The sequence below is a fragment of the Chelonoidis abingdonii genome, chromosome 5 (assembly GCF_003597395.2).
Source record: "Chelonoidis abingdonii isolate Lonesome George chromosome 5, CheloAbing_2.0, whole genome shotgun sequence".
Lineage (NCBI taxonomy): Eukaryota > Metazoa > Chordata > Testudines > Testudinidae > Chelonoidis > Chelonoidis abingdonii.
The window spans coordinates 82,399,976-82,423,764 of NC_133773.1; the positions used below are offsets into that span (position 1 = coordinate 82,399,976).

The 23,789-nt window shown below is 41.4% G+C and overlaps 1 protein-coding gene across 1 annotated transcript in view; it reads right to left on the reverse strand.

Annotated features, from left to right (window-relative positions):
- Window positions 1–23,789, reverse strand: part of ENPP6 (ectonucleotide pyrophosphatase/phosphodiesterase 6) — a 53,105-nt gene that overhangs the window by 12,632 nt on the left and 16,684 nt on the right. Inside the window, exons 2-3 of the mRNA XM_032769324.2 lie at window positions 14,066–14,245; window positions 4,281–4,392 (exon numbers count right to left, since the gene is read on the reverse strand). Coding sequence (XP_032625215.1) covers window positions 4,281–4,392; window positions 14,066–14,245 — 292 coding nt within the window. The remainder of the gene's footprint in view (window positions 1–4,280; window positions 4,393–14,065; window positions 14,246–23,789) is intronic.

Here is a 23,789-nt window from a genome sequence, read left to right on the forward strand (position 1 = left end):
TATGTGGGGGGAATTATGGAAGTTAGAGATTGGAAGAATGTGTTAGGTCAGGGATTCTCAACCTGTGAGTTGTGAACAGGTGTTGGGATTGTGACCACCTAATCCTTCCAATATTGTTAAACGCGAGAGATGATCTTAGCTGGATGGGAGGGAGATCCCAATACAGAAAATGAGGTCCTGGCGTGGAAAAGATTGAGAACCATTGTGTTAGGCAATCTAGCCTATCTCTGTTACTTATTCAGTACAAAACATTTTCTCATTCTCTGCCTACTCTAATTTAAAATATTTGAAGTGAAGGTGCCTTTATTTTGTCCCTCTGGAGACTATCCACGGTTTAACAGATCTCATTGATAACAATATTTCCCCACTATTCAGTCTAAATTATTTTTTCTTAAACTCAGCTGATTACTTCTACTATATATATACCTTTTGAACCTCTCTCTGAATAGTTCTCTTCCTCTTTGATGTTTACAGCCTTCAAATACTTTTATCTGAGGTGTGTTTTCCCTCCTCACCCATTCCCAAATCATTTAGTTCTATATAAAAGCCATATAAGATCTAAGTATTACTTATTCTTGATTGTATGAGATGAATGGACTTATTTATACTGAGATGTGAAATTTCTTAGTAAGGGCTCAGTCCTGTTGGATAACTGCTTAACTTCAAGCATGTGACTTTTATGGGACAAATCACATGCCTAAAATTAAGTGCATGCATAAGAGGTTTGCAGGATCTGAGCAGGAGTGACCAGAACTTTACAAGACTGAGCTCTTATTAGCTATCATTTTTACCATAAAGAATGCTGAAGAGAGCAGGGTGTATGGTATAACCAAGAAATGCTTTACCTTTTCAAAGCACTGCACAAACATTACCTTATCTTCATGACACCATTTTACAGATGGGGAAAATGAGACAGAGATTTTGGCCTAACTTTTCAAATGTGTATATGTAAAATTTGGCTTCTAAATATGGACACAGGAGCTTAACTTTGGGCATGTAGTTTTGAAAATGTTGGCTAAAGTGACTTTCTCAAGGGTCTTGATTCAAAGAAATGGGAAATCTTCCTGAATCCATCTTTCTTTTGACATCAACAGGAGTTGGACTGGGCCCATAGCCAGTAGAAACTCCAGATGAGAAATCTTGTCCCCACTGAAGTCAGTGACAAAACTCTCTTCAACGGAGCCAGGATTTCACTACAAGATTAGACTCAGGAATTCCTGTTTCCAGACCCAAGACTTATCCCTACACCATGCCAGCACTCATAAAAGGCCCTATCCTGCTTTCACTGAAGTCAGTTCAGATTTTGTTGTTGACTTTAGTGAGAGCAGGAGCAGACCCAATTCATTACCTTCTAATGACTGCCTTATAGCTAAAATGCACATTTGGGGGATTTTAATTTCAGGCTTTTCTAAGTGCAGCTTCAAATATTAACCAACTGACTGACAACCTGGTGTGTAACATTTCACATTCTTGTCTTTATGTGGGAGAATGACCTTGCCACGGGCCATTTTCCCACATGTAGTTCATTTCAGCCATAGGTTAGTTGGTTTAAAATGCATTTAGTGTGTGGAAAGGAGGCATTTTACAATTGGGAATGGATCTATTTATCTGCCTTTTACAGTGCCAAGAATCAGAAGCTCTCCCGGCCATGTGTAATAAAAATGGAAATGACTAATGGAAGTGTCTTTTATACTGGGACTGAGAGCACAAATTTACAGATCTAAAATAACTATATTTCCAGAGCACTTCTTCCAGCCTTACGTCTAGCACAACAGTACAGTAAAACAGTCCATTGTTTCTTAAAGTAGTGAAAATGGATGATGGGGATAAAAAAAGAAATGAGAGAGAAAATGAGGAATAAAGGGAAGATATTTTATAAATCTTAATCCCCTCTTATCTCCTTGCTTTCTTCTTCCTTCCCTGTTCCCCCTTTCTGTAAGTAGCTATCATATTAATACTTAAGACTGATTTTATTTCCAATCACTCTCACTCTCCATCATTCTTCCCATGCTGTGTCTATGCAGGTAGGTAGCAGCTACATGGATGTGGGTTTAAAGAAATGGAACTCAGTCCCTCTGGCTGAAGTTCAAGAGGGAGTCGGAGAGGAACTTCTTGAAATGGAAATAGGAAATTAGAGGTGGTTGTAGCTCTCCAGGTCCAGCTGTACCTGCAGTGTTTTGGCTCCTCACATGGCTGCAGGTGGTGTTTACTGTAGATATTACAGTACCACCAGTTTGCTCTGTTAATTGAAATTAACTGTGAAACTGACTCTCTCATGTTCTTGTCCTTTTTTTTTTTTTTTTTTGATTCTTGAAGGCAGCAGCTAGCAGCCTTGTATGTCTGAGGGAATTAGCAATGGAAATCTTTTCAATGGGCTTCAGCTTTCCAAAAGAACAGCTTGAGGGACTACGTCTTTCACAGCTCAGCCATTACTTCATCAAACTTTAATAATGTTCAAAATCTGCCAAGTCCAAGACTAGACTCTCTCCAAACCCTCTTACATCCTTTGTCTCACAGAAACCAACCAGGAAGCAACAAACATGCCCACTCCCAGCCCGATGCACTTATCCCTACAATGAGGATTTCAATGGCCATTTTCAGTTCTTTCTCATCACTCAATAGGGTGAACGCTGATGATTACGGAAGTCTTAACAAATAAAGTCTAGCAAGTGAGTTGCTTCACATCAGTCCATCCATCTATCCATTCCTCCATCCACCCAAAAATCATACAAACAGGGAAACCATTTAATATCAGGTTTCCAGTCACCTCATAAACTGCATGAGTAAGAAGAAACCCTGCGCTGAATTATTGGATTGATGCCTCAGCTGTGTGGCAGCAGTGCTCAGGACCTCTGAAAGCCACAAAGGAGGTGTTTAGCTGCTTGACTTATCTGAATGTGAAAGACATCTTTCATACCAGGCAAGACATTTTTTAAGATACTTTATTTGCATATGTACCACTCAAAGTAGGTTAAGTTTAAAACTTTGAATGTGGACTCAAGAGTGACTTTCAGTGAAACATAGGCTCCTATATCACTTAAGCACTTTTGGAAATTTAACCCAGTCCTACAACACTTTATTCAAGCAAAGAATGTTTACACATGCAAATTATCCCATTGATTTCAAAGGGACTGTTTAGGTGAGTAAGCACTATTAATGGTTTGCATGACTGCATTTTCAGTCTTCAGGGAAGACTTGTACCTTTGATAAGTTTAAAGGAATTTGGTTTAGATACAACAAAGTTATATATTTTGAAAATTGTAATTGCATAATGGGGGAAGTTTGTTTTCCTTAACTTTCTAAATGCACTCTGAAGTATGAGACTCTAGATTGTCTGCCTAAAAGGTAATTTTCATGATATACTTATGCAAGATTAAGGGGTGGTTTGAACCTGAGGTTCCTTCAGTTTTATATACAATAGCAAGTTTACACTCACTCTTAAGAATTGGAAACTTATATTCAGGTTGAATGCTGTTCAACGCCCATTTTCTGCAATGATAATCTTCCTAGATTTATACAGCAGTCTACAACATTTGAAAGGTAATGATGCAACAAATTCAAATGATATAATAGATTAAGAGTTTAATAGAGTAAGTGTATCCTGGAAATGACAACATTATAGTTATAACAGAAAGTTGCTAATGAAGAGGTTTGGTCCATGTGGCCTCGAGAATGGGGCTACGTTGGTCTTGAATACCCCAGATCTTACCTAGTTTTAAAAGCTAAGCAGGACTCTCCCTGATCAACATTTGGTTGAGAAATGGCTGAACCAAAAGCCTGGAGCCAAAGAAGCTTCCACTTGAGGTTGCTCAAATCCAGATCTGAATTGTATGGGTTGGGCCCATCTGTGTATGGAAAGTTTTTATATGGAATCTAGCATTAAGCTTCTAAATAGGTGGCCTGATTTAAATCTCAGAACAGCTGAACACTCAATAACTCCAGTTGCCTTTAAATTATTAAAGTCTTTTTGCAGCTAAATGAGTTGATTCTATCAGTCTGATATATAAATTGATTGAGCCTCATTTCTCTATTAATTGCCAGTATATGGAAAATAATTAATGATTATGGCACATGCATGCCATATCATAAGCAAGAAGAAAGCCATTGAAAATACATATTTTTCTGTGTCCATGTTATAACAGCAAAACCAACCTTGGCTTCATCAGGTCCTTCAAGATGGTCACTAATTCCCAAGGAAGTGCCTTAAGGCAAAGCTATTGCTGCTGAAATACTAATGTTTGAGAAAAGAAATATTGTGATAAAGAATTGTGGTGACTTACCTCAATGACTCCAGAGCATCACTGACGGCATCAGAGAAATTGGAGTCTGTTGGGACACTGAAATATGGTAGACAAAAACTAGGTCTGACACCAAGGATTTCAACCTCGCAGCCTAAAAAGACAAATATTGTATGTTTTGGTTTTGATTATAAGTGACAAGCACTGGGGAGCACGGGGAGGTGAATATTTCTTGTATTTCTGGCCACATCAGCTGCAGATTTTGAAGATCGTCAGAGCCAAAATGACATCTGTCATTCATTTCACATTCTTAATTCATGAAAGATGGCACACTATTTGTGTGTATGGAGAGTATTTGATGGAGGTCCTCTGGAATCCATTCATTTTATCCTTTTTCCCCTTCTAAAAGTGCCATGTTGGTATGCTCTTCCCTTTGATAAATTCTGATTCCTGTGTGGCAGGACTTTGCCATTTAGACCACCAAGTTGGCTCCTTTTGTAATAGTTTTCAATGATACAATCACATTCCTTCATTCCCAAATATCCAATGTAACAAAGGTCTAGATTATTATTCCTAAAGTAGACTTTCCAATTAAACTCAACACCTACCATAAAAATACCCTCCATAAAATATATTTTACTATGTGAGACTGGAATGGAACAGTTAGATCTCATTCTTAGAGGTTCTTATCAAAACAGTTTAAGTCAATTAACTCTTAGTAACCTGCAGCCTTTCCTAGTAAAATACAATGTGTTTTCTGGCATACAACTTGTGGCAACATATCCTATAGGAGAACATGGGCTTTTAACACAGGAGAGCAAGTTTTTTATGTCTGGTTACTGCGCTAGTGGGTGACATTAATATTTATAAGTGTATGGCTCAGTAACACAAAATTCATGCAATTTTTAGCTTTAAACACCCCGGGAGCCACAGCAATATATACTTCTTGGGATATTACCAGAATACAGAGAGAGAGAGATCTTTTGCAAACTGGCTTCATTGCATAGGATCATAGGACTGGAAGAGACCTCGAGAGGTCATCTAGTCCAGTCCCCTGCACTCAGGCAGGACTAAGTATTATCTAGACCGTTCCTGATAGGTGTTATCTAACCTGCTCTTAAAAATCTCCAATGATGGAGATTCCACAACCTTCCTAGGCACTTTATTCCAGTGCTTAACCACCCTGACAGTTTTTCCTAATGTCCAGCCTAAACCTCTCATGCTGCAGTTTAAGCCCATTGCTTCTTGTCCTACCTCAAGAGGTTAAGAACAATTCTTCTCCCTCCTCCTTATAACAACCTTTTATGTACTTGAAAATGGTTATTATGTCCCCTCTGTCTTCTTTTTTTCAGACAAATATGTAGTAAAATATTTTGAGGTGTTGCTAGGTCAACAAGAGAGAGTATTTTTCTACACTAAAGTGGTGTTAGCAGCATTCTGAAAGTGCCACAATTTGGGCCACTTTGCTAAACCTTTGGGATTACAGAACTATGCTTTAAGGAATGCTGGGAGCTGGATTCTGTTGTAGGAAGAAATAAGGTTACACAACACCATGGGTGCTGAGTTTTTAATCTGCTGGGGGGTACTTCAGTCAGGCCCTGCCCCCACTCCCTCCATTCCTCCAAGGCTGCACCCCTCCCTGCTTTTTTTCCACTCCAGCTCCGCCCCTACCCTGCCTTTTCCCTTTCCACACCCAGTTCCGCCCCCTCCCCCAGGACACTCTGCCCTCCCTTCTCTCTCCTCCCCTCCAGTGCCTCTTGATGCCCCGAAACAGTTGATCTGTGGCAGGTGGTGGGTGCTGGGAGGGAGGGAGAGGCACGAAGTGCTGGGCGGGGGGGGGAGATTCTGGTAGAGTGGCTGCCGGTGGGTGCTCAGCACCCACCATTTTTTTCCCAGGGGTGCTCCAGCCCCAGAGAACCCACGGAGTTGGCACCTATGCACAGCACTGTTTATGTTGCTATGGTGCTGAGCCAGCAAGGGTTAAGTAACCAGCAACCTATGTGACCTGAAAACAACCCTTCAGGACATATTAGAAGAGTATTGAAATGCTAAAACAGGGCCATTTCTTATGGACAGTTAGTAAAGCCATCTTAAATAGACTAGAGTCCTTGAAAATGTAGGCCTGTATTGTTGGAGAATTAAGAATAGATACTAATTGTATTTGTCTGTGTTTATCTGTATCTTGTAGGTAAACCTATAGCTGCTAAATATCTTATAAGTGCTAAACTTCTGTTCCTGTCTATACTATTTCATTACTGTATTCTATTGATTCAAAGATCAAAAGAGGATATTATCATTTATATTAGACTTGAGGTGTAATAATATTGTCTTCATTCCTCTCTGACATTTGTAGTAGACTACCTGTGAACTGTTTGGTTAATTGCCTAATGAATTCAACTAGGTACCAGTGTATGTCTAGGAAATAGGGATTAGCTTCAAAGCAACAATATATATTACCTATTCTTCAGCCAAGGAAGCCCTGCTGTGACCACAACTTGTTTCAGCTATAAAGGAAGTCGGGCCTGATCCTGTTTTATCTCAGATCTACTTAAAATTTATCAGCGAAAGTCTAAGTCACAAGACTGAGGTCTCCAGAGCTATTCTGGATTACCCCTGCAAATTGCTGAAATCTAATTATAGAATAAACCACCAGTTTGGGGATCATCTGCCCTATTCATTTCCGTTTGCCCTGGTTGAGCAATATCAGCATGACCTCTCCAGCGACTACAGTCACAGGCTACGTCTAGACTACCCGCCATATCGGCGGGGTAAAATTGATTGCTCGGGGATCGATATATTGCGTCTCATCTAGACGCGATATATCGATCCCCGAGCGCGCTTATATCGATTCCGGAACTCCACCAACCCCAACGGAGTTCCGGAATCGACAGGGGGAGCCGCGGACATCGATCCCGCGCGGTGAGGACGGGTGAGTAATCCGATCTTAGATATTCGACTTCAGCTACGTTATTCACGTAGCTGAAGTTGCGTATCTAAGATCGATTTCCCCCCGTAGTGTAGACCAGCCCACAGTTGCTTAATAGACGCAGCAAAGAGTCCTGTGGCACCTTATAGACTAACAGATGTATTGGAACATGAGCTTTCGTGGGTGAATACCCACTTCGTCGGATGACATACATCCTATGAAGTGGGTATTCACCCACGAAAGCTCATGCTCCAATACGTCTGTTAGTCCATAAGGTGCCACAGGACTTTTTGCTGCTTTTACAGATCCAGACTAACACAGCTATCCCTCTGATAGTTGCTTAATAGGACTCTCAAAAAAAGCCATTTGTCTAAATCTCAGTCTGATTGAGCTCATATTACCAACTCACAATGCTGGTTTGCAAGGAAAAATACAAAATATCCAAATAAAAGCAGGCTATACTGGCACACTGATGCTTCTCCATAGCTGGGAGATGAATCCTTTGGCATTGTGGATTACATACAAGTACATAAAAGGCTGTTACAAGGAAGAGGGAGGAAAATTGTTCTCCTTGATCTCTGAGGATAGGACAAGAAGCAATGGCCTTAAATTGCAGCAAGGGTGGTTTAGGTTGCACAGTAGGAAAAACTTCCTAACTGTCAGAGTGGTTAAGCACTGGAATAAACTGCCTAGGGAGGTTGTGGAATCTCCATCATTGAAGATTTTTAAGAGCAGGTTAGACAAACACCTGTCACAGATGGTCTAGATAATACTTAGTCCTACCATGAGTGCAGGGGACTAGACTAGATCACCTCTGGAGGGCCTTTCAGTCTTATAATTCTGATATTACTTCAAGATCAGTATGCTGAATTTAATACTTTATTGACATATTGTGATCTACCTACTCAGGCCAAGATTTCCAAAAGTGAGTGCCTAAAGTTAAGCTCCTAAATCCTTATTTAAGTGCATATGTAAAGAAGCTGAGAAATGCTGACCCCCTAGCAGCTCACATTGAACTCAACTGATATTGGTTAGTGCTCAAATTTTGAAAATCAGGCAACTTATTTACATGCTTCAATATGAATTTAGAAGCCTAGTTTTAAACAACCACTCTTGAAAAATTTAGCCTTAATCTAAGGCATTTCTGGTGCATTCCTCACTATAGTGTATTTATCACATGAAATTACAAACACTTCACTGACCCATAGGAATTGAATATATGACCATCAACCAGGTACATGTGTGGCGTGGCCATATGTCTCATGATAGGTACACTTATTTAGAATTGATGAATGGCATAATCCATACGATAGGCTGTAGATTCAATCTCTGTTTTAACTAGTCTTCTACAGCAGTAGCACAGAGATGTGCTTTAGGAAGTCTAGGTAGCCAATAAAGCAGGACAAAATTTTTTGACTGAAGCATTTTTTCAGCAAAAAAAAAATGCAGATCAGTGACACCAAAATGTTTTACAAGTTCATGTTAGTTTTGCCAAATTAATCCTCTTGAACCTCCCCCACTCCCTACCCCCCCATAAAAAAAACCCCACTGACACATTTTAGTTAGACATTTTGTAAATGAAACATTGATTTTTTTTCTGTTCAAAACTACTTTTTTTGGTTCACAATTTCCTATAATTTAATGTAAATGATTCAAAATTGCTAAAAATGCTAAAAATCTAAGCAGAACTTTGTTCTTTCCCAGTTCTTTGAAATTGCCAATAAACCAAAAAAATGAGTATTTGCCCGGCTGTTGTAGTAAGTCCCTGCTGATGTTTGGTCCTGTGTACTTAGATTGTGGTGGTTTTAAGGCTGCTGGCCTATATTAAATAGAGTAATTAAAAGTTTGGCTTGTCTCAGAAGTGTAGAGACTGCTAACGGCTGAATCCATTTAGCTTTATTAGCAAGAGCTTTTTCTCCATTTTTGTCTATTCTACTTGTAACTGGATTTAATTTATACATAAATATTGGGCCCATAATACAGCCACTAAGTATATTTACATAATAATTAAAACACTGAATGATACATGTAACTGAGAGCAACAGTGAACAACCCCCATAATTTCCATGCCAGACACCCATTACCTAACCCAACCTCAGGCAAACGCTTGATCAAACAAGGGAGTCTCATCTCATGCACTGAAGGCTGACTAACTTGAACTCTGGCTCACCAAGGGACAGAATGAATTCTAGAGCTAACAGTGCTTCACTGAAAGCTTCTTGCCTCCAGTAGCTACTAGCAGAAGAGCACTGGGCTGCAGCTGATCTCAAATATCATGGAGGATAGCATCTCCCTGTGTTTGGGCATGTGTTATTAGTGTTATGCAGAGATAGGCCTGAACTGGAATTTCTGATCCAACTTCTCCTTTGCCTCTTGCATTTAGGAGAAGTCTGGATCCAAATCCAGACTGGAATTTTGTGGTTTGGCCCTATCTCTGTAATGGGCCTGATCTAGAATTACAGATCCAAACAGGCTCAACTTTGAGTCAGAGTGTTTCAGGTAGGATGACTAATTATGCATAACAAATATATTCAGTTGATTAATTTAGTCTCTTTTTCTGTTCACATATTGTCTTCAAACAGGTTGCAGTTTTCTCAAATGTAGTTTTTCAGAGTTATTTTCTAATTTTTTGTTTACAGTAATAACCTCCTTGGGCTGTGTGTAACTTAGTTGCTCAGATTTCTGTCTTAGCTGTTTCTAGACTGCCAAGTGATCACCATGATATGGTAGTTATAAACAGAAATAATTTCTGGTGCTACTTCTTGGTCTGTATGTGAGCAGTTCATTGAGAGTATTAAATATTTGAAATTCAGGCTGCTTAGATGAGACACCAAAGTCACATATGTTTTTATTCCCTCTTTCTTGAACATAATTTAAAATCAGGCTTCTTCTTACAAAATCATAATTTTCTTGCTATGAACACTCAGTAATTACTTAAAATTCACTGTGTCAATGATCATAATTGCTGGTAAACTTATTCACTCTATCATCAATGGAAAGCAAACATAAGAAATGTGCAAAACCAGGTAAAGTGAATACGTTTTAAAATTCAACTGATTGTGAAAAAGAAATTTTGCTTTGTATGCAGAGCTCTAATTTCAGATATTTTTGTTGCACCATTTTCCACACCACTGACCTACTGTTTTAAAATACTGAACTTCTGGGATTCGGGCAGAAACGAGGACCCCTTTCACAATGCTATAGATGCTATTCTGCATCTTCCTTTATTTGACACAGAAACTTGAACCTCTGCCATTTCTAACTTGCATTTCTAAATATTGATTTAACAGTTGGACATTAAGTGTCATAACACAAAGGTCTGAAAACTTTCCAGACCTGCACAAAGGTCTGGAAAATATCTTGTTTAAATGGAAAATGGTTTGGTTTGGTTTGTTTTTTCTTTTTATCGCATTTAAAAGAGAGGCCTCTATACTTCACTTAAAACAAACCTGACAAATTGGGCAGCTACAGGGTTATTGGTTAAAATCCACCTCATAACTCACTGAGAAAAGAAGAAAGAACTTTAATCCATTTACTGCCGTGTTTCTGCTACAGCTAAAATACAGTAGCAATCCTCTGAAGCGCCATGGTCCACTGGAACATCAGTGCTTCAAAGTGAATTAGTGGGTACATAGGGCCATACATTTCACTTCAGATACAGTACAATTTGCTGCACATTACTTAGCAGCAAATCATTTAAAGGATAAATGATATTTCGCCCATGGGTAAAGACTGGGAGAACGGAAACTGCTTAATAAATTGTGTTTACTCATCCCTGAAACAGGCCTCTTTGTGTAGTGATTAGGAAGAAGCAAATGTTCCATAAAACCAAATGCTTAGAAGACTGATATTTTAACGCAGACAGCAATTATGAGTCCTATTGGTGGGGATACTTCTGCTTTTATGTTTCCACTCAAATAAACTCTGCCTGCATTTTAGCTTTCTTATATTTTGCATCCTCACAGATTAAGTGATAAATGATTATTCACAACAGAGGACTTTCCTGCTTTCTATGTTCTTAATTACTAACTTTTTAGATTAGCTTCTCTTGAACACTGAGCTTCATACGTAACTTCAGCATCCTCCCTTTCATATTTCCATGTTTTAGACCCAAAATTCATGTCTTATAACGGTCTGATTCTTATGAGGAAAGTGTAGTCCTGCTTGTTAGCTAGATGACACTTGTTTTGTATATGAATGTCTGTTTGGATTAGTCTTTATTATTGATCAGAAGGCAAATTGTATCTCCCAGCACCATGAATCTGGCCTACCTCTCTGTGACTGTTACAGCATCCCAAATTTTTCCTGATCAGAACCTGCAACAAATTTCCAAGATCCACTATCCACTGCTAAGCAAAGTTGCCCCATACTATACCCTAACAAAAATCAAATGTTGGGAGGTGACATAATCCTGAGTGTGTAAACTCTATGGAACATGCACCTTTAGTAGTTTTAAACCATCACTTCTGCTTTGCTGCCTTTCTGTATCTGTCTGTCCCAGCCCTTCTTTCTTCCCCTATTTCTAGATAATTCCCTTATGGAAAAATCTTGTAGAAATGAATAGAAAATTGTACCTTTTAAATAGGGCTGTTGATTAATCGCAGTTAACTCATGCAATTAACTCAACAAAATTAATCACGATTAACAAAATTTAATCATGCTGTTAAACAATAGAATTCCAATTGAAATTTATTAAATAGTTTGGGATGTTTTTCTACATTTTCCAATATATTGATTTCATTTACAATACAGAATACAAAGTGTTCTGTGCTCACTTCATATTATTTTTTATTACAAATATTTGCACTGTAAACATGATAAACAAAAGAAATAGTATTTTTCAATTCACCTCATACAAGTGCTGTAGTGCAATCTCTTTATCATGAAAGTGTAATTTACAAATGTAGTTTTTTTTTGTTACATAACTGCACTACAAAACAAAGCAATGGAAAACTTTAGCGCCTACAAGTCCACTCGGACCCACTTCTTGTTCAGCCAAGCACTAAGACAAACAAGTTTGTTTACATTTACGGGAGATACTGCTGCCAGTTTTTTATTTACAATGTCATCTAAAAGTGTGAACAGGAGTTCACATGGTACTTTTGTAGCCAGCGTTGCAAGGTATTTATGTGCCAGATGTGCTAATATTTAATATTTGTATGCCCCTTCCATGCTTCGGCCACCATTCCAGAGGACATGCTTCCATGTTGATGATGCTCATTAAAAAAATAATTTTTTAATTAAATTTCTGACTGAAGTCCTGGGGCGAGAATTGTATGTCTCCTGTTCGGTATACCCACATTCTGCCACATATTTCATGTTATAGCAGTTTTGGATTATGACCTGTTAATTTAAGAACACCTTCACAGCAGATTTGACAAAATGCAAAGAAGGTACAAATGTGAGATTTCTAAAAAATAGCTATAGCACTTGACCCAAGGTTTAAGAATCTGAAGTGTCATCCAAAATCTGAGAGGGACGAGGTGTGGAGCATGCTTTCAGAAGTCTTAGAAGAGTAACACTCCAATGCAAAAACTCCAGAACCCAAACCACCAAAAAAGAAAATCAACTTTCTTTGGTATCTGACTCAGATGATCGGGGTGCAAGTAGGGCGGTACCCTCCAATATACAGTACCGGCAAGAGATTTTTAGCAGGTATGGGGTAGCGGAAAGACTTGGGGCTAGCCCCCGCCACCCCTGTTCCCTGCGAGGGTGGGGGTTTGTGAGACCAGCACTCTGCTCCTTAAAGGAGCAGAACACAGCTAGGGAGGACATTCATTCTTTATATGGCTTTAACAGCGCAAAACATATGCTAACAAATTTAAACAAAGGCTTTGTTTAAGTTTGTTATCATATGTATTGTGCTGTTACATTGGTCAGGAGTCCTCAAGAGGGGAGAGGTGGGGGGGGGGGCGAAAGGTGTTTAAACAGTGTAAATATTTGTGTAACTGGGCCCATGGAGCAATGTTTCAATACAAAGTTTCCTGCTTTGCTCAGTAACATAGCAGTTGTTTGGCTAATTTCTCTGACTGTCAGCGTGTGGAATATAAACCATCTTGTGTTGCCATTTCTATCTGTTCCTGTGAAGTGTTGTCCTTTCTCTCAAATGTTGTTATGCAGCATTGTGCTAGGAGGACGTGACTGGGCACATGTGTGGTGTGATGGGTGGCAGTGAGCCTGAACAAGAGAGTCAGCTTCTCCTGCTGTGCCCACCCATATTGGAGATTTCCAATTCTGATGTGTGATCTTCTAGTAAATTATATGTATATATATATATGTATGGACTACGGTGTTAAAATGATAAAAAGTCAAGAAGTGAAAAGTTAAGTGCCTTGCATGTGTGTATTTGTAACTTGCCCATAGTGCATATATGTAACATTTCCATCTGATAGAGATGATGTTTGCAGTGGTGTTGTAGCTATATTGGTCCCAGTATATGAGGGACACAAGATGGGGGAGGTAATATCTTTTATCGGGCCAACTTCTGTTGGGGGAAGGGACAAGCTTTTGAGGGCTCTTCTTCAGGTCTGGAAAAGGTAACCAGAGTGTCAATGCTGGGAGGTAATGAAAAGTGCCTGTTCTTACTCTATACAGCATATGTGTTTCCTAGGCAGACTGAGAATTTCCTATTAAAAGTAAAGGTTCAGTTATTTCCTGTTGTTTTCGTAAGCTAAAGCATTAATAGTTACTTTAATATAATCTTTAGCATGTGCATATTTTAATCAAAAATTTTAAAAAATTAAATAGTTGCCATGTGTGAGTGTTAAAAAACCTGCTTGCAATTGTTGTTTCCATTTCATATCTGCAAGGTATTCAAGAATCATCCTACATAGCTGTCCATAATTTTTAAAGATGCAACATTAGATGGTGGTTTTGAGGAACTGCATTTAGAGATACTAACCAGGCCAGTAATACATATTAACTTTCTTCTTTGCTTTCGTCATGGTGACCCACAAAGGCTCCGATCCATTCCACCAAAGAGGTAACAGGCTCTCTTTATTCACACCAATGTCAAAAGACGTATTTGTACTTGGGTCCCACATGTAGTTTCCAGTCATCTGATGGACTTCACAGTGGCGACCTAAAAAGGAAAAGAGTGTGTTTAGCTTCTCATTCTAAGCACTTATCTGCCACTTTCTATTTCCAAAGTACTGGAAAAACAATAGCTAATGAATTCTCACAATGTCTTGGTGAATTAGGCAAGATAATAGTTATTCTTTCCATTTTACAGACGTTAAAACTCTTGAAAATAGTAGCTTCTAATTCCGGGTGCCTCCGTTTTTGGGTCCCTAACATTTATACACACAGGGCCTGGGCTTTCAGAGATACTGTGAACCAGCAGCTCCCTTTGGCCTTATTTGGAGCTGTGGATATTCATCCACAATTAAAAGACAGTTTAAAAATATCTAGGCCCATGATTTATCTAAGGCAACATGGTCAGCAGCAGAGCCAGGATTAAAACTCAAGAGCTTTCTTCCTGTTGGGATTGACGTCAGTGCAAAACTCAGCCATGGTAACCCGCTCCTATAGGTCCTCTCTGGCCTCATGTGTACAATGTACACCCTGCGCTACTTAGCCCAGATAAGCCAACTCACTGTGGCTGTAGCAAACACAGATGCCAGATGTTTGACTAGTTTGAGTCCTTCTGAAGTTGAGACATCTGCCAAGTCTGAGACCTTTTTCAAGGTACACACAGTGCAAATCACCCAGAATGCAAGGTGAAGGCAGTGAAGCGGCTTGCAAACAGCAGATCATTAAAGTATTATTTAAAAAATAAAAATAAACAGAGGACGGTTTGTGGAATATTATATTTTCCTTGTATTTGCTCTTGTGTGCAGCATCAGTTGCATTCTCTCCAGGACAATATTTAAAACATTATGTTTTGTTTAACTTTTTAGAATAAGGTCTACAGCTGGAAAAACACAAAAGACAGCCTCAGTGACAGTAAGAAGAAAGGCTCAGGTTTGGTATTTATTCTCCAATATAGGGCTGCATTCTGTCACCCTTACGCAGCCTGAGTAGTGCCTTGCTGTACAAACAGCTCTGATAAGCTCACTGGGACTACTCTGATAGCAAGGTACTACTCAGTGCAGAAAGATAGCAGAATCAGAACCATTATTATATATTCCATAAGAGTAAATAGTGCTTTACCAACATAGGGGAAGAATGGGCCCCTGCCTTGGCTCAAAAGCCCTTGTAATCTAATTGAGAGAGAGAGAGAGAGACATAATATGGTCCAGACCATAGGTGCTGGAACTAGGAGTGCTGGGGGAGCTGCCCCACTCCCTGGCTTGAAGTGCTTTCCATCTCCTATAGAGTTTACCGTTTGGTTCAATGGCTCTCAGCACCCCCAATGTACAAATTGCTCCAGCACCCTGGTGTAGACATACCAGTAGCATGGAGAGCCCTGAAAAGGGGAGAGACTGGGAGTCTCAGTCCAACTTTCTGTCTTCCTAGCCAAACTCTTGGAGGTCATTTTGAAAAATTTGGCACCAAAGATTAACTGGAAGAAGTGAGTTTTAAGAGAATTTGAAGGAGGTTGCTTGATGTGTGGTTGGCCAGATGCTGTTTTGATGTTAAGAATAGTTTTTTGGTTCCTGGGAGATTTTTCAATGTCCATGTTTATCTACAGTTAACGGTTTAGTTTACACTTCTCTTGTGTCCTGCAAAGTTATCCTTTGTAGTAATACTGAATGAGACTCTTAACACCTATTGTCAGTAATACGCAATTTTTCCATTATTAATTATATTGATGATGCCTCAGTTAATGCCAGCACTGATATTAAAAATAATTCATGTTTACTGCTCATATAATTCTCTGCTTAGACCTAAATTGTAGCCACACCAAGGTCAAAGGAGCATATGAAATACTGGTGTTAAATCTGTACAGAGCTATACAACTACACAGAGCCCTTGTGAAAGTGGCTTACACTTCAGTGGAATGATGTCATTGAGCCTTCACTCCTGTTTGTCATATTCATCTCTCCTGTATTTGCTGGGTGTTTATCATATTTGCACAGGGAGGATTCAATGGGGCCCATATCCTTATTACACATTCATATCCACCAGAAGCTTTGTGCACCTTTAAGACAAACTGCCTTGTACAAAGACTGTCAGTTACAGCCTCAATTCCACTGAAGTTAGCGGATGAATTTGACTTTCAGTTGATTTCTAGTATATAAGATGCAGTGAGATGTTCAGAACCCTTTAACACAGAAAATACATTCCTTGCACACAATTACCAAGACACCTGTTTCAAAAAAATCCCTCCAAATGGAGAAGTGTTGCTTGACGAATGGTGCCAAAGCAAAGAAAAAATAATGGGAGGTAGCTTAGTCACAGAGATGTTCAAATCAACATTGCTTCACTTGAAATCTTTGTGACACAGTTTGACTAGCATCCACTGGAGATGAGTTTACAGTATTTTGCCAGACAAACTCAGTATAGTTTTTGATAGAAGTCTGTTGTAAATTTACCATACAATGAAAGAAACTAGGTTCACATATTTCTTGATGGGTGGTCTGTAATTTCCATGCATTACCAGAAGATAGAATACTGTATTTTAAAAGTTAATCACTAACTTGGCTTTTTTTAAAGGCAATGTTCAAGATGAAGTTGCACTGAAAGTTCATGATTTACGCATCTTAAAAAAACAACTGATGTATGTGAGAGACACTTTCATCATTATCTGTGAGTCAGAGATATTGCAAGGACCAAGGTAACAGGTTTTGATTATTGTGAGAACAAGTGTAGCAGTTTCAACTAAAATAACCTCAACATTATTTTTAAAATGAGATCTTTTAAGTGGAGGATTTCATATCTTTTGAGTACATATGGTTTTGAGAAGGGTTTTTAAATCACTTTCTCTACTATGTATTATACATTGAATTAATGACACAAGCTATTTCTCTCCCAGCCTGACCCCTGCCTTTCTACCCTCCCACCCCCCAGTGGAAAAATAGCATGTGGTTTACTTTTAATTTTAGGAATTTTTTAACTTAAAAAAATTCCTCTTTTGAAGAAATACCTGCTAGACCTCCCAAACAGTTGCACACCCAGTGTGATACATAATAGTTGCACTTCAGCATCTTGTCTTTGGAAGAGTTATTCTGGGAACAGCAATACAGGCATAGCCATGAAATGGGCCTAGTCCTGTGAGCTGCTGCGTGAAGTGGCAATATTTCAGTAGCATTTCAAAGTGTCATAGCTGTGACATGAGGCACCGCTTGCTGAATGCTTTGTTCCACATACATCCAGTAGCGTGCAACCGGTTAAATGTTTTATGGCACCCTTTAAGTCTATTCCCTTTTAATGCACCTTCTGCCCACCCTCTGACCTCTCCTGCTGTGCAGAGAACCAAAATAACATTTCCTTTTTTTGGCCTAAGCGGTCAGTCCATCTTCAGAGCTTGATGGGTTGTTTCCTTTAGGTACTTAAACTGATTATAGTCATTTCTTGGGTGTAATTCTGTTTACAGTAACTCCTCACTTAAAGTTGTCCTGCTTAACGTTGTTTCATTGTTACATTGCCAATCAGTTAGGGAACATGCTCATTTAAAGTTGTGCAATGCTCCACTCTTATGATGTTTGGCTGCCGGCTTTCTCCACAGCTGGCAGCCTCTCTACGGCCCCCTCTTCCCACAATGCCTCCCACCCACCGGCAGACTCTGCGGATCAGCTCCTGCCCCCTCCTCCCCCCGCCTCCTGCTGGCAGCAATCTGCTGGCTTGCGGCGTTTTGGAAGCAGGAGGCAGGGGGAAGAAGCGAGGACTCGGCGCGCCTCCCCTGCCTCCTGCCAACAGCAATCAGCTGGCTGGAGGCAGGAGGGAGGGAGGAAGAGCGAAGACTCAGCGCACAGGCTCCCCCTCCTCCCCTGCCTCCCAAACGCAGCAAGCCAGCTGATTGTCTCGGGCAGAAGGGAGTGGGGAGGTGAGAGGACTTGGTGTGCCTCCCTTCTCCCTCCCCTACTCAGCAATCAGCTGGCTTGCAGCGTTTAGAAGGGAGGGGACAGAGGGGAGAGGAGCTAGGATGCAGCGAGCGAAGTAAAGGGGGAGGAGGTGGCAGGGAGAAGAGACGAGTCAAGGGTGGGGGCTTTGAGAAAGGAATGGAGTGGGCGAGCTGAAGGTTGAACCCTCTGCCTCTGGTGCTTGCAGAGTAGGGGAAGCTGCCCTGGAACCTAACCCCACTATTTACATTAATTCTTATGGGGAATTGGATTCACTTAACATCGTTTCACTTAAAATCGTGTTTTTCAGGAACATAACTACAACATTGAGAGAGGAGTTACTGTATTTATAGAGAATATATACACAGTCCTGTTTCCTGAATGTGGTAGGAAGAGACAGCAGCTATTTTCCTTGCTCCTAGTTCCAATTCGGCTCAAAAGAAGCTCTCTCTCGGCTTCCTCTCAGGGCTCACTAGTGTTTCTATGGTGGTCTCCTGGCTGCTTTTCTTCTTTTGGCTGTCTCCTTCTGACACACAGAGACATGCAGCTACAATCCAATCTGTTCTCAGTCTCTGCATTTGCTCTCAGTTCAAGCCATTGACCTTAAGGCTCAGCTTCTACTGCAACCATACCATGCTGTTCTGTGACTTGAGCAGTGGATTTTTTTGTTTCAGCAATCACTAAATCAGGCAGCACTTAATTGCTCCATTTAGGCTGAATGAAAGGCAGCTAACATGCTCATCAGCTTCACTGAGGTCTGTGATTGCCCATAGGTCAAAGACATATTTATTGCTATCTACAAACTCCCTCCATTATAACTGTAGAAACAGCCTTTGTATGGGGAAACTATGCATAGGGTTCGGGGAAGAAATCCATCCCCTTCCCTGGTCTGTCTCCAACTCCCCTGTGGGACTGTGCAGAGTCTGCATGAAGTCCATCCCTGGTGCATACAGAGCCTCCCTCTCCATAACCAACTTCACTCACTGTAGTAGAATAGTGTGGCAATTCTGACTCCTGAAGTTTGTGCCACTGGGTGCTCATCCCCCTAGGTAAATTTTGTGCTTGTGAATGGTGCCAGCCTGAAAGCTCTAGAGAGTTAACAATTCTGTTTATCCACAGAACAGTCACAATATCAACAGCAGCAGCACATGCTTCCTGATATCATTCCACCCCTGCACTACCCTGCATAGGAGCAACTACTCCCGTGACTAGGAAGAGTAGTTCAGTCTGCACGTCCATTCAGGCCTGGCCTATGTTGGAAGCTGGTAGCCAGATTTTTGCCATTTGCAATCACTTTCTGTGTAATATGATCTCTTCACTGAGAACAGGATTAAGGCTACCAAAGAGCCTTCATATAATAATGATCTTCAGCCTCCATGGATTTGGGTTGGATTTGAACCCATGATTTAGGGGTTTAAGGGTCAATATAATATTGCTGTCAGTTTATCCACCTATCTGGCAGGTAGAATAATACTTTCCTAACAGAGTTGCTGTGAGGTTTAATTAATTGTTTGTTAAACAGAGAGCAGAGAATTATTCAGATCAGTGAGAAGCTCACATTGCTATGGATTCAATTTTTTTTTTTTTTTAACTGTAAGCTCAACAAGGCCATGGGCCATCAGTTTTCATTCTCAAAGCTCCCATCACATTTTGTAAAGGGACTTTGTATTCTGCAAAAATCTACAGAATGAGCCGGACTCTGCAGCGTTTCCACATAGAATCATAGAACCTGAAGGGACCTCGAGAGGTCATCTAGTCCAGTCCCCTGCATTCATGACAGGGCTAAGTATTGTCTAGACCAGGACTAAGTATTGTCTAGAACTTTTTGGCCTGAGGGCCACCTTGGGGTTGGCCAACTGTATGGAGGGCTGGGTAGGAAAGGCTGTGCCTCCCCAAACAGGCTGACCACCGCCCCCTATCTGCCCCCTCTCACCTCCTGCCCCTGACTGCCCTGTTCAGAAACCTCAACCCATCCAACCCCCACTGGTCTTGTCCCCTGACTGCCCTCTCCCAGGACCCCTGCCCCCTATCCAACCTCCCTGTCCCCTGACTGCCCCTCCCCCTATCCATACCCCCACCCCATGACAGCCCCACGGGACTCCCACCCCCTATCCAACCACCCTCTGCTCCACGTCCCGTGACCACCCACTTCCCGAAGATCACACCCCCTTATCCAACCCCCCCACTCCCTGTCCCCTGACTGCCCTCACGACCCCTAGCCACATCCCCGACCCCCGACAGGCCCCCCAGGACTCCCACTCCCAACCCTCCCTGTTCCCCATCCCCTGACCGCCCTCCCACAGAACCTCCACCCCATCCAACCACCCCCTCTTCCCTGACTGCCCCCCAGAGCCCCCTGCTCCCCACCCCCTTACCAGCAGCAGGACTTCACAGCCACGATACCTGGCCAGAGCCAGCTGCCATCCCCATGCTGCCCAGTGGAAGCGGCGGGCCAGAGCACAGCCCGCACAGTGGTGTGGCTGCGGGGGAGAGGGGACAGCAGGGAAGGGGCCGGGGACTAGGCTTCCCAGCCAGGAGCTCAGGCTGGGCAGGATGGAAGTTTGCCGTAGTTTGCCCACGTCTGGTCTAGACCATCCCAGACAGGTGTTTGTCTAACCTACTCTTAAAAGTCTCCTGTGATGGAGATTCCACAACCTCACTAGGCAAGTTTTTCCTAATGACCAACCTAAACCTCCCTTGCTGCAATTTAAAAACATGCAGATGTTCATGCTCCTACAATAACAAACTATTACAATACACCCATAATGGGTAATGGTGGGGAAACTGAAGTTTCAAACTTGCAATAGATTTTATTATAAGGAGTAAGCACAAAAGATCATTTAAAATATTTTTCAGATTCATAGATTTTAAGTGACCAAAAGTGACCTTTAGATCACCTAGTCTTCTCTACTGCTTAATACAAGCCATCAATAGAGCTCTGCAAATCTGCAGTTATCTGCTTTATATCGCAGATATCCACAGACCATGGCTGTGGATCACAGATCAGATGTGGATACAAATTTTTCGTCTGTGCAGGGGTCTAGCCCTGAATAGAGCTCAATAACTTGTTTGACTAATGTATTTTTATCAGAAAGGCATCCAGTTGTGAGCTAAAGACATCAAGAGATGGAGAATCCATCATCTCCCTTGGTAGTTTGTGCCAATGGTTAACCACCATTAACACTGTAAAAATGTATGCCTTATTTCTAATTTGATTTTTGTGTGCCTTTAAACTACAACCATTGATTCTCATTATGTCGTTCTCACTAGATTAAAGAGCCCTTTAGTTCCTGATATTTTCTCCCTGTGAAGGTACATGGTAATCAAGTCACCTCTTATACTTCATTTTGATAAACTAAACAGATTAAGCTTTTTAAGTCTTCTACCGCCAGGCATTTTCTCAGGCCAAAGAAAATGAATTGCGGGGATCTTTCAACAACTGGTACCTGGCAAAATTACATCACTGCTTTTCGTTGGCTACCAAAACAACATGCTGTATTGTTACTATCGCTGCTGTTGCATCCCTATATAATTAAACATTAACTGGACAACCTCAAGAGGAGCAATGGGGCAAAAGGCAGATGCTATATGCATATGTCCGTTAGATAAAGTGACTGTAAAGGCAGTCCAAAAACACCCCTTGGCCAAGCAACAGAAAAAACAGAGAGGATAATTCCCACAAATATAGTTGTTACCATACACTTTGGGAAGGTTGTCAGCAAAAGCAGTTGCACGTTTACATGCTGCAGCTAATTTAGGATGGTACGTTTATTTTCTGTATTTAGCTCTCTTCCAAGCATCTTTCCCCCCCGGCTCTACGCACTTTTGCCAACAGCAAAATATACCGACCCCAAGGATGAAATTTTAAAAATCTGCAATCAACTGCCCTAAACAGCACCCACTCCTAAATCACTACCCTTGCTCATTCAGTAGCGACCTGGATTCATGGGCTATAGCCCAGATCATTACATAGCTCAAGTTGCTCCAAGAATGAGGCTATTGACACAAGACCTGATCTGGCCTCCATTAAAATCTAATTCCCTTGACTTCAAGGCATGTCGGGTCAGATCATTACTAAGTAGCACTTCACATAGAAAACACTGGCTTCCAGTTTGTTTCTGGGTGAAGTTTAAGATGTTGGCTTTGACCTGTAAAACCCTAAACTACTTCAGAAAATGCATCTCTCCTGTATGATGACACTGTCATTGCAGTTGTAGGAGGGATGTGAGCTAACAACCTTTGACTGTGTAAGTCACTGCCCCCACTTGTCTAACAAAGTGCTGATTAGTTTATGTTTAAGATATGCTTCAAGCCTCGTTTAATTTCTCAGGATTCTCTTGAGGGGTGTAGTGTGGTTAGATGGGGGAAGGAAGGTCAGGAGTCTGAGTTTCACCTCTTGTGAGGGTCCTCGCTCAGTGGTTAATTGGTAGGGTAGCATTGCCTAATGGTCAGGGCTTAGGCCCATGACTTCCATGGGGTGGTGGGGGGTGTTGCTAGGGGTTCTGACCCAGGGCCCTTTTGAAGGCTATCAGTGCTCTGACAGCCGGGGGATGCATAAGGCTGCCCTCCCTGGGCCACTTTCCATCACCTCCCGTGATTGTCCCAAAGTTGCCATCTGGGTTAAGGTGGCATGAAGGATGTCCGCACACCCCAAGGCAGCCTCTGGCAGCTGTGTGTAGTGTGATAGCTCTCTTGGGTGGCAACTGCCTCTTCCTGCGGTATGGCCCACCCTCCTAGGCCACATCATAGGGCTTTCCCCTGCTGTGGTGGTCCAAACAAAATAAAGGTGATTAACAAAGTCTGGAGTTTGTGTGAGAGAGGGGAATGCTTCCCTTTCAGGCTGTCTCTGTAGGAGGTCCTTCTTTCCCTCAGAGAGGGCAGTTGTCTTAGAGAGAGATTCTGCCTTTCCCTCAGCTCTTCTCCGCTGGAGCTGATGGTTGCAGGTCTGCTCTCTTCCCTGGTCTGCCCTCAAATGAGCTACTACCCTTCCTTTTAATGCCTCTGGTTGGTGCACTTCCTACAGGTGTGGAGGAGTGGGGCTGGCTGAGCCCAGAGCAGTTCCTTATTCCCTGGTTGACCAGTGTGGGATTGGTATACCTGTCACACTTCTATTTGATGACAAAAGTACCATTTCTCCATCTGAGAGGAATGATACATTTCTCACCAAGACCAGATGAAATTTAGGGCTGGTCTACATTGGAAAATTAGATCGACCCACTTACATTGCTCAGGATTGTGAAAAATCCCCCTCTTCCCTTAACTGACCTAAGTACCCATGTAGACAGCATGAAATTCTAGCTACTGCCTTTTGGAGAAGTGGAGTTACTACAGTGATGGGAGAACCATGCTGTAGCTGTGCCACTGTAGAGTTTTAAGTGTAGACAGACCCAGACTGTTTGTGCCAGAGGTGATAATAAATACCTGTTTGCAGTGTTGTAGCCATGTCAGTCCCACGGTATTAGAGGGACAAGGTGGGTGAGATAATCTTTTATTGGACCAACTTCTGTTGGTGAAATAGACACGCTTTTGCGCTTATACAGAGCTCTTCTTCAGGTCAGATACCTAAGCAGCAATGGATCTATGAACACTCCCAAACTGCTAACTTAAGAGACAAATCAGTGGTGCACCCTATCGTTAAGGGATGCTGATATAATCTCTGCCATCTCTTCCTGTTGCGTTTCC